Source organism: Tetrao urogallus (assembly GCF_951394365.1).
Source record: "Tetrao urogallus genome assembly, chromosome: 5".
Classification (NCBI taxonomy): Eukaryota; Metazoa; Chordata; class Aves; order Galliformes; family Phasianidae; genus Tetrao; species Tetrao urogallus.
The window spans coordinates 26,012,082-26,030,452 of record NC_136818.1 but is presented as its reverse complement, the minus strand read 5'-3'; the positions used below and the strand labels follow the sequence as shown (position 1 = coordinate 26,030,452).

The window sequence follows — 18,371 nt, the reverse complement described above, 5'->3', positions numbered from 1 at the left end:
GATAGAAGGCTTGCTTTGGAGGTGAAGGAGTGAGTAAAAATGGCAAAGAGTAGGAATCTTGTTTTCCGCTGTAGTCAGTAAAGCAGTGAAATAAGAAGTCTCATGTTGAGTCCATTCCACTTGCAGAGCGCTCCTCTGTACTTTCTCCTGATCATTCATTCCCTGGAGCTCTGAAGGAAAAGCAAGGCTTCAGTGTGGATTATTGGGGGTGTCTTAAGTCAAGGAAAAGAAGGAATGTTGGCAGGTTCTTTCCAATGCTCTTTTTAATAGTATTGCTATTAATGAAAAGCTGGCAATGTCTGAACATACCTTGGAGAACGGCTACAGGAATAGAGGAAATAGACAACTGCTCAGAGCACACCAACACATCATTTTCAAATACAGCACTATGCTGGCATCTGACAGCTGCCTGGAACCATTACAAGGCAGCGTGAAGACAACAGAAACACAAACACTGATGCATACCGGATTTACATAAAGCCATTACGTAAAATTCAATGAAAACAGCGCCCACGCTGTTGTTGGTTTTCAGAAGCAAATCTATCCTTATTTACCTGAGCTGTAATATTCACCTTAAACATCTAGCCGCGTTTGTAAATAAAACTAACAACCTTGTAAACATGGCTTAAGATGCTCTTTTTTTCCCCAAATCAGACTGGAAGGTATGCCTCCTCCACTGTATTTCTCACTGGGGGACAGAAGGGAAGCACAAAGCTAGGAAAGATAATTTTGCACTGTAATATAACACTAGTATTTTACTTTAATGAACAGACACCAAGATATATACACTCTAAGTTGCAGTGGCAGTAGAGGACATCACATTTATGAATGTGACAGTATAGGAAGCAAATAATGCTGTCACTCTAGAGGACGCCGTTGGCAGACACTGCTTAAACTTGAGACATGCAGAAAAGTTAAGTGTTCTCACAATTTAGAGCTATATTGTTCCCAAATCCAGGAATAAAAGCAAACAGACTCATCTTGAAGCCTTCCAGCTTCGACTGACATTTAATGCAGTGTCCAAAGTAGCCTACTTCCTTCTTGAAACCATCTCTACTAAACAGCCTCAGGTCTCAGTTTTGATGCAGAAGTTACATGAGGGCTACATTTCAGCTTCAGTTTTTTTCGTTCAAGTCTTCAGGTCACACTGCATTGCCATTTATCTAGAGAAGAGTCAACCTGTGTGCTCAAAGCCATCATAATATTCGTTCCAACTGACAGATGCAGATTAGAGTCTGCAGCAATTTCTGTGATCTGGCTGCTGTGGGATATAGTAGGCTTCAATTATATCTTAGTCAGTGCCATAAAAAAGGATATATGTAACGTGTAACAACACATAATGAAACCTGTCAAGTTCTACCTGCAACTGTCCATTATTTTTTCATAAAGAACTGACAGTTTAATAAAGCATAATTCATAAGAGTTTATTTACTGTAGCTTTCAGAGCTGAGGTCGAGGCAGTAATTATACAATATACAGATGTTTTTATCACTAAGAATTGTGTGAATGAGGCAAACAACCATCTGAGATTGGCTAGTTCTACAACATGTTCTCAAAGCACATTTCCTAGTATTGCTGCTACTGACAGATGCAGTTCCAAGTGGCCAAGTGTCCACTCCTCACCACACAAGAAAGAAGATGCTCAGGAACAGCCTTCTCCATTTCAAATGCGTAAGTCTTTTTAAGATTCTTTTTATTCAGGACCAAATTTATAAATTAATCTTCTGTAGACCAAACACTAACTAATAAAGGAGGTGGAAGCCTGCATTGCAATAACTGAAGGGGCTGATGTATGAAATCAGCACGCTGATGGTAAGGTCAGGAGCATGATATAAACTCCGGATTGTTAGCAGGCAATGACTCCTTGCACACTGAAAGTTTAAGACTGTCAGTCAGGTATCTGGGTTGCCACTTTACCTACCAGCATCATCTTGACCTTTTGAGACACTCCCAGTTGAATACAATGGCCCTCAAAGCTCCAGGAAATTATTGAACTGCTATTAGCCAGGAAAACGAACAACCTGAAAGTTCAGCCTGATATTTGAAGAGCTGTAAACATCTAAAACTCCAGTGAGAGTCAGTAGAAGATGAAGGAGCTAACTATCATTAAAAATGAGGCACCAAACAAACCTCTGATATCCTCACCACAGCTGGAAACATGCTCTGACCTGCAGTTGTCAGAACACTTCCACGAGGCCAACTGAGTGAACCTATGTTGCCCCATCACAGGTACTATGAGAAACAGCTGCAGGATTGGCATCCATGGCCTCACTTACAGAGGAAATAATTTTCTCTTGTATGTAATAAAACAAATACTTGCTTTCCCCCGTTGTCAAGAGGCAATGAAAAGTAACCTTTCACCACAGCTCAGAACCCTTGCAGCTGATTCTGTTCTGCTCCAGCTCTCCATTTTGAGCTGGAAATAGTGAAGGGACTTCAGCTAAGAAAGGACATAAAGCCAAGTCTCCTTCTGTAGTTTAACTAGTCATTATTGCTAGCATCTCTGCAAGCATCAAAGAGCTTCAAAAAGATCAGAACAGGGAATACAGACTTGATTGCTCCAGAACTGCCTCAGTGAAGATTTAAATTCTCCCTGCATGGCAACAGGTAATATTTTGCTCTCACTATCTCATTTACTAACTTCACTCTAGCCATTAAACTACATTCTCAGCCCAGAACTCATAGCAATGTTGAGTTCAGGAAGAGCTGCAAGTCTGCTCTGGCTCCAGCACTACCCAGCACTTCAATATCATCTGCACAGTCACAAAATTAAATTCTCTCTGCTCAAAGCGCAAAACTTCACTTTTTCCTACTCACATGAGAATCATAGCTCCTGCCATTATTATGTGAATAAAAGAGCTGAAATTAAGGCCATGCAGTTTCCTTAGGCTGCTTGTATCACAAGTAAACACTAATTTTGCTGACTGCCATCTAGGTGGCATGCACCTTCGGGTCTCTATAGAGATACTCAACTACCTTTGCCCCGTTAAGAGGGAAGTGCATTACAACCATAGACAAAATGGTGCTTTCATGCACACAGTAGCTATTTCAAGTACATTAATGCTTTTGCGCTCTCATTATCTACTATTAAAGCACAAAGATCTTCCACAAATAAGCATCCTGGATTATGTTCATCTAATGAAGAAGCTGATGCAGGACCCAAGACCCGAGGATGTTGTTTCTTACTGTATCAGAAGCATTTTATCCTTTGTGACACTTCATTCATTAGCATCCTCTTTGCCGCGTCTGAGCCCTGGCAGAGACAGTTGTGAAGCACCAATGACAGGATTATTAATCTAAAATCTCCTTTCCCAATATATACCTACTGAGGATACAGAGCACTTTAAAAATTAGCCTCCAACTTGAAAAGACTCAGAAGAGACAGGCTGATACACAGGCAAGCAGGAAGAACTGGCTAAGCTGTCACTTTTTTGCTGGCTTGTCCTGAATGCTTGACAGAAAAATTTTACACCCATGCCTTCTAGAGAAACATGGAGAGATTAGTTCCAATTGCTCTGGTCACACCAATATCTATCAACACTGAAATTTCTTGTTAGGAAGCCCAGTGTGGCCTTAAAAGCAGATAAGGAAAAGAGACCAGGAAGAGTATGCAGCTCTTATATTTCCCACCAGATGCTGCACCTGGCCAAATATGTCCTGAATGCACATCCAGAGCTGGACAGAACAATGTCAAGCACTCATTAAGGTAAGTAGAAAGACAAAAACAGAAGTTATGCAAATTTATGAGAGAAGACAATTCATAGGTATTACCTCTTCCTCAAAGTTAACCCTTTTTATGTGAAATGAAAGTTGGACACTGATGACAGTTCAATTTGGACGTTTGCTACTATTGCTTTGTACCTGAAAGACTTAAAAGCAGTGCTTATTTCTAACACTCACACAGGGCTCCATTTATTTGCTTGTTTTGTATGCAAATCACAGGCAAACTGTGGTGGAGGTAAAAGATAAAATGTTCCAGGCCAGTTCTATTCACTAAAAAAAGCTCACCAACATGCCTTCAAAAAACCTTTGAGGATTGAAATGCCATTTAAGTGGATCTGCAGACTTTATTACAATAATTTCTAAGTAAACGTCACTCTTAAAAACTGTTAATGAAGAAGTGAACTGTCAAGTTGGTGGCAAGAGCTTTGCTTGCAGCTGGCTTTCCACAACTGGACAACTTGTTAGCATGCTAATAAATGCGTGTCTACCTGGTGGATAAGCTTCTTCAAATGCACAGCATGAGTGGGGAGCAAAGTGATAGAAAGGCAGATAATTTACAAGGTGAACGTTCACGCTGCATTTAGGCACACACAAAACACTCTTGGCTATCAACCATAAGGGGGAAAGTGTAAAAAAAAAAAAAAAATTAAAAAGTACGTTATATACAAAATAATCATTAAAGCTACATTTTCTAAATGAAATCGCCAATGACATGAACAGCATTAAATGCATTTGACTAACATTAACACAGCCTTCTTTTGAAACAGTATTTAAAAGCATTTTAGAGGTTTCCAAGGTTTAATTGCTGCGCAAAATTTATCATTTCAAAGTAAATCATGAACAGCTCTGACCAGGGCTCTGTTAGCCCATCTAGCAGAGTTCATCTCCACTGACTACAAAAGGAAATTATTAAACAACTCTAAAGCTCTTCTTGCTTGATAAGCAATTTGTTATTGTAAACGCATTACAGATAAAATCTTTTTCATTAGGGATGAAGTATGTTACACGTGTTACATATTCCTCAGTGCTATCCTCTTCTTCAGATGTTTCCTGTCTCTTAGAAGAGGAATATTTACCCACAGGTAGGTTGGGAAAGAGCTGCCTTAAGGGTTCTCCAAAATCTCTTTGACCAATGGATCTTTGAGTACGGAAAGTTGAGAGTTGCTCCCAACGATCCCATTGAGTCCACTGCCCAACCTCAGTAAGATCTGAAAAATACACCCTACACGTTGTGAAAGAGAGATGCTTCTTGTCGTGCAGGACATTTAATGTTCAGACCTATAGTTAAAAACGCCTGCTGCTGTTCAGTGTCTGCTTTTTGCCTGACAACCTACTTTTTTGAAACATAAATACATGCTGCTGTTTTGAAAGGCCCTGAGGCTTTAACTCAACAAGCTTAACTAATGTTAAAACACACATGATTTTCTTTAGTGCTCTGGAAGATGCTGGCTAGAGAGTATGTTACCCCAAAAGCTGTACGTCACACCAAGAAATCTTAATCCCAAAAAAGGCTCTCACTCTGAGTTCTGAACAGTTCGGTGGTACCTTGACATGTTGCACACCAACAACAATTTTGAAGGCAGCTGAGGAATCAGCTACTTGAATTATCACATTTCTGTTCCTCAGAGAGAATGCAGAAAGTGTAAGTCTTGTGCACAGAGACAAGGGAAAAAAAACACAATACCTTTTGCATCATCAGAGCCTGAAGCTAATAGCTTTGGGTCCATCAAGTTGAAGTCAACACTCCAGCACCTTTTCTCATGCTCCTGTTTGGAGAAAGAAGGCAAATATTTCAAGGCAGTGAGCTGTAATCTGATCAAGCAGTGAAAGAAAAACGCATGCTGTTTGCTATAAATTGTCAGGCTATTCCTGGGCCTTCTGGTGGTTTCTCAAAAACTTTTCTCCCGATCAGATTAATGCTTGTAGCATGCTAAACATAGCTTGAAAGAAGCCAGCAGCATAACAGCAATTTTAAGAACTAAAACTGATTTTTTTCTCAATTTGAATTTTAAATTTGAAGCAATTATGATTTCAAGAAATATATGTTAAAGATCTGTATTTCCAGTATGATTTGGCTGTTTTTCCAATGTGTGCTGCTAATTATTCTAATAAAATACAGCTTTGTCTCCCAATACTGATTAAGACGTCTGTCTAAAGCCACTAGAACATCTTCTATGAGAAAGTCCTGGAAGCCCTCATCTTCATATTGAATTATTAAACAGCACTTCTGGTGTCTAATTCTGTGTTTCTCCACTCAAACATACACTTTCAAGCCTGCACACAAAACACAGAAGGGCTATATTTGTTATGCTGACATCTCGTGTGGAATCAAAAGCACTGCGCTGAATGAAACCTGAAATTGAGTCAAACCCTTTGTTTAAAGCCTATAAACAAGATGATAACATGAAAAGCTCGCCAGGACAAAGTCACTAAAGGATTTCTAATACACGTGAGGCAGATGTCAGTGTGTGTGCCTTTATCTTTGTAAATCTAAATCAAAAATTCAAGTGATCCAATAGGAAGCAAAATTAGTTTGTTTTAACACAAGCAACAGCTGGGTCCTCTCTAGGCTCATTACTGAGTCTCAAAGAAATGTAAAACGTATATGGGAGGAAAACAGACAAGATTTTGTCCGGCATCATTTCTGTTTAATTGACATATGTACAGGATTAATGAGAACAAACATTGTAAATGACTAAAACAATGAAAAAAGTAAACAAGGCTTTAAGTAGGAATTAAAACTTATGTAGAACTGTCAAGAAAGAAGAACTGAAGGCTTGCCTGCACAGACCAGTTTCAACGCAGTGTTCTACCTACACACCACGCTGCAGCACTTCCAACCTCACAACACCAGGCCACCTTTACTACCAACCTCCTTGTTCTAACCGCAAGGCTCTCAGATCCATTCAATGAAAACAAGTGTTCAAATCGCATGAAAAGACAAAGTACCACAAAGTTATCACAAAATAGGTCTAATTGTTGAGCTCAGTCCACATATCCACACACTGCTCTGCTGAGCACAGGACCGTACTGGGAAGCCTTCTGCCTACAGTTCCATTCTCCTAGGCTTGCTACATAAGCCTGCATTTGGCTCTTCTGCTTTACAAAGACCCATAACAGTAATCACTGCAGGATTTCACAAAAGGCTTTTGACAAAGACAGACGTGGAGCAGGTATGGAGAGAGCCAGACAAAGGTTTCTAAAGAAGGGTGAGACAAATAAGTTCCAGGAACTCATTTCTCCCTGTGTAAACTCCCTACCTAGAAGCAGCAGCAAGACTGGTGGCAAGAAAACATCAACTGCCTCACGACTGTGACGAGACAGAGCTGCCTCACTCAGAGGAAGACAGCTCAATAACATCACATGGATAAGACATTTGTCAAACAGAAGCTGCATCTATTTCACCTACTGCTGGACTAAAAGCAGCATCTCAATCTGAACGCTGCTCCCTCGACACAGTCTGTAGTGCAGAGAAGCGTTGCTTGCTGATTACATGTTACCTGGTAGACCTTGGATCTTTGTCCCGTGAACCCATCCCATAGGATGACTGTGCCTTCATAGTCGCTGCTGGCTAGCAGGTTCTTGTGGTAACTACTCCAGCTGATACAGCTTTAAAAAAAGAAAATAAAAAGCCAGGTCAGATTTTCATTAAGTCGTACCTTGCAATATGTCAGGTGATTAGACTTTAAAAAGCGTGCAACACTTGATGATCTTGAAGGTCTTTTTCAACCCAGATGATTCTGTGATTCATTCAGTCCATGCCACTGAAACACTTGAGAAAGAACAAAACCAAAAACCACCAGTAACAACAAACCTCCATCCACAAGCTAAAAGGAAAACATCATATAGGAGTGAGTGACAGAATGACATCACTTAAGCAAGCAAAGTGCTAGGATTTGAGTTAGTTATTTTTTGGATACATTCACCTCTAATTTAGCTATTGTCCTGGCTTTAATTCCTCAAAAACTCTCACAGAGAGTTCAGTGTTTGATGACCTAACTTCTTACCAATAGCTACTACTTTATTATTACTACAAAGATAACTACTTACCTAAGAAAAGCTACACATGCAAAGCACAAGCCTGCCTAGAAGGCAAAACAGTCTTGCTCCCTGGCACATATATAGTTCTGTATACACATATCTACTTACATAAGCCTGTAACTTCTGAAAAAGTATTTCCAAATATCAGTAAATGTGGAAAGCCCACTTCTTATGCAGAAGAAAACAGCAGTTTGTTTGCTACAGGCCATTTAGGAAATGCTGCTGACTGGGAAGTGCATTGCATGGGTTTATATCTTAACAGAATTAAATAGGCATAAAAACTAAATGACAATTCCATTGACAAACTAACTGCTAGCAGACAAAACAGGACCAACAGTACTGCCAAGTCACATTCATATCGCTCTGGCACTATGCCTCCGCTCTGCCTCCTGAAAATGTGACAGAGGTAAGCAAATTTGTAATACTTGCTCACCAATTTTTGGACCATCTGGCACAAAAGCACACCAGTTGGTATCAACCGCTACGCATGCAGCAGAAACTGAACTGACAGGGCCAGTTCACACAGGTCAAGCCACTCTGACACAGTTAACTAGATTAGGGCAGTCTCGGGACCAAGTTTTAACCAATAATACAGCTAAAAGTCCAGGATTGCCTAACTTTTTAGTCCCCCTTTGATTACTGCAGCTGCACTTTGAAATATGGTGTAGATGCATGGAATCACTTGGGAGTATTTTACCTTGGCAAATTCTTGGTTCCACTGTACACTTGTATCCTGTTTTCCTCAGGAATAAGGCACTTGAATATGGGAAAATCCTTTTCCTTTGTTAATGCAATTTAAAAATATAAACACCATTGTTCTTTGATTAGCACAGCTCTGGTGTTCTACTCTTGACAGTGCTCAGATTTACTGGGGGTGTCAATTTTAAAACTACAAGGGGATTGTAAGTACCAACCACTAATCTCAGCTGACTGCTATTTAACTGTAGCACCAACAAGTTTATTTGAGTAATGTGAAGCAAGAAACCCAGCTGGTTTCTAAAACAAATTGAAAGAAATATGTGAAAGAAATAACATGCTGTCAGTGCTTGCATCAACAGGAAACTTCATTGAGTGATCCAAGCCTTCTAGCTCTTCCTTGCTCTTCTGTACACATTAATCTAACTTAAAAAGAGACCAAGCCATCCAACAGGACCAGTTTTCAACAAATCTCTCACACCACTGCAATGCTCAGAGAAAGCTTTCAGAACTCTCCTTCCTCAGTGCATTACTGGCAACTTCCTTTAGCACAGCTGCACTCCTTGTGCTCACCTCTACCAACGTAGAGCCTGTTCTCACTCTTGGACATTTATTTCTTGCAACAGCCATCTACTACTTGCAAAACTTCACATTCAGAAATTTCAAAGTTTCACTTCATATAAATCATTATCTTGTACCACCAGGTGCTAAAAGAAGGGCTGAGGCAATACTGCTCAGGCTATGCTTTTCCTGAATAAGTCATTAATTAGAAAGCGTGTCTTCTGCCCTTGTAGGTACCATCCCCAAATGTATCATTAAGGAGATATCATCATTATGTCCATGCTACCACCTCCGGGTGCCAACACAAAGGCAAATCTTGAGTCGATGATTTACTTGAAGCTTCATTCTGAGAATGAAGTGGCTCCCTGTGGACCAAATGCAGCTGGCAGGCACTGCCCGCCAAGGACTGCAGCAGTCCAGAGATAACCATGGCTGACATCTGGAGTCCTGCTACCAGGTGACCACTGACGGAAGCAGCAGCAGCTCACAGCCCTACAGCTACAGCACAAGGCCCTGGGCTGGGAGCAGTCTCTAAGCACTGGCAGGGGGCAGGCACTGCACCATACCTGTGTGTTTAAACCTGTTCCTCTCGTCATCTTATCTTCATTCAAGCCAGAACTTCAAGGAGACAGCTTAAGAAAAACATATCTAAGTTTAGCCATCATAGAAGAGCAGAAAGAATGCAGCACAGGGCCAAATCTCTGAAAAAGCACTCTTCCATCCAGACAGCTCTGAGAGCATGTCAGACAGGCAGCATCAGCAGGAGCAGAGAAAGGCAGAGGGGAAGGTGCCAGCCTGGCCGATTAGAAATGAACTATGAAGAGGGTAACTGTGTAACCACATCGTGTAAATAATAATAATAATAATAATAATAATAATAATAATAATAATAATAATAATAATAATAATAATAAATCACCCCTAATGATGAAACTTTAGAACTACTGAGTAGATAGAAAAATATAAAGGTCAGTTTAACAGTGCTGTTTGAGATGCGCTAGACCAAAGAATGCCTAAGGATGTAAGGAATGTCAGGCTTGTAAGAAGTAATAGATTATCACAGCAATCAATATAAACAGAGAAAAATGAAGGGTTTCTGTGCCCTAAAGCATGTCCATTAGATCTGGCACAGCAAAGACCAAGCTAGACATTCTGCATCACTTATCCTGATAGTGTTAACAAGGGGTTAACACTCACTTGGAAACCATTTGTGGATAGACTGGGAGGGAAAACAGGAGCTGACAGGTGAAAAATGTTTTGGGATTTGCAGCAACTAAGTGGTTCAATTAACACCTTTTAAGTCACACACACCATAAATCTTTCATTTTTAAGGAATATGATTAAAGGATCATAATAAGACAAAGACAATCTTGTTCCACCTCTCTGCTTTAATTCCCCCCTCATCACCACCCAACTCTCTTTACAAAGTCTGAAATCAGAGCGTTCTCCTTGACATTCAGTACTTGAGCTTCTTTATGATTTAAAGCCTCAAAAGTAACTTTTCGTAGAGCGCAATTCAGGGTTGGAACTGAGAGGACAGCTCCTTCTCCAGGTAAAGGACACTTTTTACCTAATTGTTCTTTGTATCAAAATAAAGGCTGCCAAGAGATGAAGAACAAGTTGTTCTGAGCACACCTACAGCTATCTCCTTCACGTGGCTTCTCTGGGATCTACAGAGTGTTGGGATGGTACTGCAGATGCTACTGAGGAGAGGCTGATCATTTTCCCGTGCCCAACACAGGCAGTTTTGTTGAAATTTCGAAGGCCTTTTATCTTCTTGGGTTCCTGTAAGACGTTATCATGGATAACAAACTGAGTGAGACTCAGAAATGCATGGGTGAGCCAGACTGCGAATGGGAAAGGAAAGGGCAGAGGGGAGATGGGCCAAAAATGCAGCTTACTCAGTCCTCAGGTGAGTTAAGCACAAAAACCCCAGGAGTATATAGAAATGACCTTCTGTAGACAACCTTCGGATGGCCTGCAGTCACATACAGGGGAAAAAATGAAACGCGGAGGCTATGATGTATGATATAAAAGATAGATACCTAGGGCAGAGATAATGCATAATTAATGGGGGGTTGTGAAGGTCATCTCTTATTTTAAATACTAGTGGCCATACTTCTCAGTTTTCACTTTGTTCTTTCAACCACAAACTGTGCAACGGTTGCATCAGAGGTTTACTCTGCTGTAATTTATAACAGCTTTCCTTCCAAGAGATTAGCTAGGAGAAAGTTGCTGAGAAGGTCTCACTGAAAGCTAATTATCCCCTGCTGAAGCACTCTACTAACCTTGACATCTGGTCCGGACACACAAAATCCCTGACCCTGTGAAGCTGTTTGCTCATTTTGTTCAGTGACACGAGTGGGCAGCTCAGTGAGCGCTGTCAGCTGCGCTGATGTTTCTTTCATGAGCCAATGTTTTTATGGCTGAAAAGTCTCAAATCCACAATGAAGTTACCAAGTGTCAACTGGATGGAGCTCAAGCTTTTAATAAGGCACAAACTACTTGTGGGCTGACCTGCTTTCGAGTGCCAAATGTTTCAGATCCAGTCTAATGCCCAGTAATTTGAGGGCAGAAATGCCTTTAAAGGAATGATCTGTTACTCTGGGGTCCACCCCTGTGAGCAACAGCACTAACCAAATACTTCAGAGGCATACAGAATAACAGCATCATAGCAAATATTAAAACCAGATTTTTTTTTTTTGCTAATCAATCCAAAGAAAGTCCCTTGTGGGGTTAAGAGAGAAAAACTTTTAAACAAAAACATCTCACTACAAAATAAGGCAGTTACCTTGAAGCTGGAATTAATGGAAGTTGCAGGTGTTTCTGTTCTCTGCAGCAGAAATATAGACGCCCAACAACCATCCTTGAAGTTTTCCAGCATAAACAAAGATCATACCTCTCCAAATAGCCCACTAAGCTGAAAAACACCACACTGAGTTTTTGCTTAATTTAAGCTTAACAGCGGGGACTGAACGACACTTTAAAAATTGACAGTAATACACCTGCAAACTATTAGGCTAGAGCAATCGTGCATTTGATTTATTGACACCAAAAAATGAGAACAATAAAATACCAGCAGTCTCCTAAAAACACACAAACCAGCAACCAAGCTTTTACTGCAGCTGACTAAATAGATGCAGCCGATTTGGGCAGCTTGTGGTAACATCTATCACTGAAGTACAGACGCTGCAAACACGTACAGTGGTGAGCATGCAGAATATTAAACATGCATTTCAAAGGCGTGTTTACCTAGCCACGCTTGCACATCACCTACTATGGATTAACGAAGCCTAAAGCCAATTTCTTTCACCTGGAGTGCTAGCCCTCTTATTTTTTCTCTTTCTGCTGCAGCCTATGGCAGAGCAGCCATTCTGCCTGTTGGATAAATCACAAGAGGGCTGTGCTTGCTGCTCGTCCCACTCTGGTCCTCTCCCACCCCTTCCCTGCTTGGAGGGAGCTACAGATTACTGCCTGGGCCACAGCAAATCATAATTAGCACACACGGTGCTGTTTATAGCTTCTGCACAATGCCAGGTTTGTTTCTTGTGCTGAAGCTATGAATCTGTAAATGGGATTTTTATGAGGATTTATGTGTCATCTTGTGTTTTTCCTGGAAGCTTCTGCCTCTGCCGTTCCCGGGGGACGCAATGCGTGTTTACCAGAAAACTGACACACCAACTTCCTTCCCCATTCTTAAAAAAAATAAAGATCAGGAAAAGCTCAGCAGACGACGAAAAAGGAACACATTAAAGAAGCAGGTGGGTGTAAAGAGGGGGTTGGAAAAGAGGAAGAGAGGCTGTGATACAGCTGGTGCCAGGGCTCTGCTCCAAGCAGGCCTACGATCTATTGCAGTTTGGTGAGATCCGAGCTTGCAGCGGACACCCATGCTGGCAGGGCTGCCAGCCTCAACCAGGGCTGCCCTTCTCGTCCTTCCCATTTTCCTTTGCCTTCCCCTCCCCAGCTGCTCCAGGACAGCAGGCCTGGCACCAGGCTGAGCTTGGCTTTGCCTCTGCTGTCACCTGTCAGCTCGATGGAAGCCCGCCTGAGCCGCCGCTCCCCCAGAGCTGAGTCACTGGTGTTAAGCTCATGATTTATGTCCCAGCATCATCGCCTCGAACAAGGTTAACCAGGATCGATTTAGGGTGAGCTTCCCGTGACGTGGATTTGGAGAGCAAAACTGCCTGCAGACAGACAGCCCTGGTGCAGTGCACAGAGGGAAGGGATGTTACGAGTTGTGCTGTCTGCAAGATCACCATTATACCAGTAGCTTTTTTTGTTGTTGTTTTTTAAATGGCCTACTATAACCACCTAGGACATAAAGCTTCCCAAAGGCAGCCCGACAGCAAATGGATTTTTCAGTGGCAGCACCAGACAGAGCCCCAAAACCCATCCAAGGCAGCAGGCAAGAGAGGTGCCATCCATGCAGAGCTGCAGAGATATGTTTGTCCCTGGTAATAGAAAGGCATTAGTGAGGAGGTAGAATAAGCCTTTGGAAGATGCTGTATTTCCACCCAAATTAAGATGAAACAGCCTTAAGCCAAGGCTTTTTTTTTTTTTTTTTTTTTTTACCGTAATGCAGGCACGACTTCAGCATACTGCAATATTCTGTAATGAGATTACAGTCTTCCTTCCTATAACTTCTCCCTCAAGCTACATCACTTCAGAATAGCAAATTATTATACTGTTTCACATTGTGACAGAGAGCCCCAGGACCAGTGACTGGCAGCACAGCTAATGGATATAGCAGGGATGCATTTGACTGACAGCCTAACTTTATTTGTCAAAACCAAAAGCACCCACATGCCGAAGGAAGGTTGATATAATGTGAAGGTGCCAATGGAAAAAGAAAAAAAAAAAAAAAGAGCATTTTTTGGAAGGAAAGAGAGAAACTAGGGCAGGTAAATGAACGAAGAGGACCCTGTCCATCTCTGCTGAGGCAGAGTGTCAGAGGACAGTACATTTGCATTGTCACATATATATATGTATATACGTGCATGAGATGTGAGAAGGAAAAGAAATGCTGAATGCAAGTAGTGTCTTGTCTGGAGCACAAAGCTGACAAGAGTAACATCAGTGAATGTGCTAATGCAGCTCTCCTCACCAGCAGCTGCCAGGGAAGGGAGAACAAACAATTACCTAATGCCTGGCAGGACTGTCGGGGCAGATTCCTATCAAATGTGAAGCAGTACGTTGGGAAGTAGACTCGGACAGCAAAGCACCGAATTCGCATTACTTTCCTCCTTCTAATTAAGGCAAGAGGTAGTAATCAGCTCTGCTAGATTGTTCTCGTATTATTCTACTCTTCTCTTCAGAACAATGAAGCTGAACAATGTGAACTCTGCTACGACTTGGCCAAAAAAGCAGAGCATTTCACAAGCCCAGCAAAACTCAAGCTCTGTCAGCAGTACGGTTTATCAATACAGGATTCTCTCATATTATTTATATTCAGCTCCAAACAGGCGATAAATCAGAGTGGGAAGAGACAGCTGAATGATACTGATCTAAATATCAATGCTGTGAAAAGGAGACAGGTAAGAGAATGAAGAAGAAATCCAATAGTTGGTCATGAAGGGATCATTCCAAACAAACAGGTGCATTTACATAAACAAGCATCATACAAACACACAGCTGCACAGGGAGACTGCCTATTATATGTGTATGCTGCCTAGCCCACAAAGAACACATTCACCCAACAACGCTCGTGTCAGAAAGTCCTGAAAGCCAGCCCCTGAGCAGTTGCATTTATATCTCCTTCAGAGAACAGTCACACGCATACACAGCAATCACCGTAAGTGACACAACAGCAATTGATCTATTTCATGAAATATACTAACCACAAAACTACCATTTTTTGCTACAGACCTGCAAACATTACTATTTCTGTTAAGGTAGGAACTGGACTGCTGTCTAAAACAAATCTGTTGTTCACACTTCTGTAAGGTGCTTTACTGCTTTCAAAACGTAGAGTAGTGAATCAAAACAAATGAGATGCTGAAGACTTCCATTAATGTGCTGTATTGACATGATTGCTTCCATTATTTACTTTTGAACTTCAATCGAATTTTTGAATTGGGATTTTTTAAAGTTACGTTAGCTGGATTCTTTTGATAGAAGTTGTGGGATAGGCTACACTTCTTTTGGCTTAAGTCACTTACAGGGATTAAAAAATAAACAGCGACAGTAACAACAGAAGTACAAAAATCATGCAAGACTTTTTCCCTAGAGCTCAACATCATGAGGCCCATCAGGCAAATGTAAATTCATGGGCAGAAGGTGCAAATGAGGCACGTTTCCTGGGGATCATTAACCTTTTTTTGCAATGGAGGGGATCTTACCAATGAGTAGAAGAGCACAAATGAATTGGTGGCTGTTATAAGGAACTGGGGACAAAAGTTATCTGTATAAGCTCTGACATTGCCCGTAGATCCACAACTCAGGTTTTACTCTCCTTTTACCCAAGTGGATATCCAACAGCATTTGCAAAGAACACGAAGGCTCCTCACTACCATAAGCTGCTTTTTCTGAATACTTGGGCCCAGCATACTTGAGCAGGAGTGCTTAGTCCCATGTCGTCCCACCCAGAATACACAGCAAGCTCTCTGCCAGATCTTGCTTTCCACCCTTTCCCTCCCAGCCAAGTATTACTGACGGCAGATAAAGAAAGCAAAAAAAAACAACCAAACCAACCAAACCAATACACAAGCAAGCTAGTGGAAAAGGCAGTCTGAGTGTAAATGCAAAGTCAGTGCCTACCTGATTTTGGAATTACAGGTCATTTCATTCTCAGGGTAGTGAATATCCACTGCATCCTGAATGACTGTACCATATTCATAGACTTTAATCTTCTTTGTCACCCCAGCGATAGCAAAGTAGTCACAGTCCCGGTCAAACTCAATACTAGGAAAGAAAAGCAAAGACTGAGAATCACATGACACATATTCAGATAATAAAATACCTTGCTGGTAAGTACATTTCAGTATGGCAGAGCAGGTAATAAGCCTTCTTAAGACTGCAGTTAGCAAATATGCTGCACAGAGCACCATATAAGGTGTGGTACCAACCACAGAGTTCTTGCTCTCAAGCACCATTTTCTAATCATCCCCTCCAAGCACATCCACTTTTCGTTCTACAAAATGAACTTCTGTTCAGAAGCTCTGAAGGTTTTTCAGTTCAACTACACCAGCTACGTTACAAGGTACCCAAACATCACAGCTGACGGCTCACCCAGGAAACTTGCTTTACATTCAGCGGCACAGTCTACAAACAAGATGCTGCAGGATGCCTGCCCATTGATTTATTTTGGATGCACTGCTCCATCCTTCAGCAATTCTGTACAGCAGCTTGGTGAACTCTATGTATTAATGCAGAGCAAATCAGAACGTCTGGAAAAGGCCCTCTAAATTCCTTAAGCAACAACAGAGGGTTGAGACGTATATCATCAATACTGTAAAACACACACATGCTATGACTTCCACTTAGGGTTGCTCTTGGAAACAGAGGCACGTATTTTCTTGAACTGCAGGGCAAGTTCGTAATAGATATCAACAAAGCAGCAAGTAAAAGCAGTCACCTTATAACAAAGTTAAGCTGCAAATGAGAAAAGCCTGCGGTTGTACATGACATACGTCTGAGGGAAAGGCAGGCAACAGGGTATACACAGCTCAATTCACTGCTATTTCCACTGTTTGGAAGGGCTTGAAAGAAACATATTTAACATCTAGTAGCCAGAAAAGTAAGTCTCCTTTCTAGAAGTAGCTTCTTACCAGCCTGTAGCCCATGTTACACAAGGTGTGGCAGGACAGATGTGTGCAGACACCTACCTAGTTTCAGGAGCATCGCTGTCAGAGAGATTAAAATTTGGTGCTACTCCTAGAAAGAAGGTTGAAGTAGCATCTACTCTCAGTGTCTATGTTGCTATGACGAGTCACCAGCTCTTCTCAAGACTCCCACCTGAGCAATCTTCCATTGCTTGCCATTCAATAATTAATTTCAATCTCCACTGTCCGTATCAGAATCTCTTAAGAAGCATTTGTGAACCAGACAGCACATTCTTAGTGACAGCAGAGAACACCTAGTTTAAACTGAGCGGATTTCACACTCATATAGTCTGAAAAATCCTGAGCAGGGGTACTTATGGTACCTTTCTACAGTCAGAAAGTGACAAACCAATTATAAGAGGGCTCTTCAGGCAGCACTCACAGCTGCCACAGCTCGCGTTTCTTACCCCTTGCCACAGCTGAGCAGTTGAAGGCACTGCACTGCTTTCAAGGGAAGAGAACTTCAAATGCCAACAGAGTTTTCAAATCCTTGTAGAGGAGAGATATCATCAAGTTATTTTTAAACTATGGAGACGAAGGACTTTTGATATGCTGCCTGACGATATGCAGTAATTCAATGAAGCAGCTCGTAACTTGGCCTTTTAACTCAGGTGCCTAAAATTCCCCAAAGCACTGCAGGAGACAGTTCCTCCACCACTGCTTGATTGCTACAGGAGAGATAGAGCGAGTCAGGCCGAGCCTGCCAAATCACAGTCCCAAAGAAAGGCAAAGAAAAGGAACGTGCTTACAACTGGGGAATAAGGGAATAAAGTGGATGCGCACGCATCTATTTATATAAAATGGGAGAGAAAAAGCAAGCAGTAAAGCAGCCAGGCTGCTTCTCTCCTCCCCAGACGTCCCCAAGCCTCACCTCCTTCTAAATAGCCAGAACAAAAGCATCGTTCCAGACTTGTCTTGTCAGCTCACTCTGCTCTATGTGAGAACTGTATAATCGAAAGCACACCTAACAAAAGAAGGGATTTACTTGTACCACCGTCTTAATTGAACTGCAGTCTCCGCTCCTGCTTGCTGCCCCGTGGATTCAGGTAGAGCACAACTAAACTGATGGCAGCAATTCATCTGCCTGGACTCAATTTATACCTTCAGCCTTCTGCTACTGCAGAAAAAATAATTTATTACAATGTCTGGTGAAAAGCCAAGTTACTGGAATAGAACACTGTCTCACCTCGGGTAGTTTCCTTCTCTAGCATTAGTTCTATTTTTTTTTTTATTAAAAGATATACCACAGACATAACAAATGAGCATTTCAATATGTCTGTAAAAGTCAGCATACCATTAAAAAAAAATAATAAAAAGCATCAACCACCAAAACAGATTGTGAGACCTGCGACCTTCAAACAGCATCAAAGACACTGCAGGGAGAAAACTGATGCAGAAATGAAGCACCACCTGCACAGATGTGTTTGGTGGTTATGAGGAAGGCAGGCAAAGCCAAAACAGCAACGCTAACAGCATCTCATCCTGCCCTCCATAACATACACGCAGTGCTGGCAGAAAAAGCATCCCAGC

The 18,371-nt window shown here is 41.6% G+C and overlaps 1 protein-coding gene across 1 annotated transcript in view; it reads right to left on the bottom strand.

The window, feature by feature from the left end:
• COP1 (COP1 E3 ubiquitin ligase) overlaps positions 1 to 18,371 on the bottom strand; it is a gene marked incomplete at both ends in the record, with an annotated part of 126,374 nt that overhangs the window by 54,839 nt on the left and 53,164 nt on the right. The window contains 3 exons of the mRNA XM_079535863.1: positions 5,408 to 5,489; positions 7,224 to 7,332; positions 15,778 to 15,921. Of these exons, the coding sequence (XP_079391989.1) occupies positions 5,408 to 5,489; positions 7,224 to 7,332; positions 15,778 to 15,921 (335 nt within the window). The remainder of the gene's footprint in view (positions 1 to 5,407; positions 5,490 to 7,223; positions 7,333 to 15,777; positions 15,922 to 18,371) is intronic.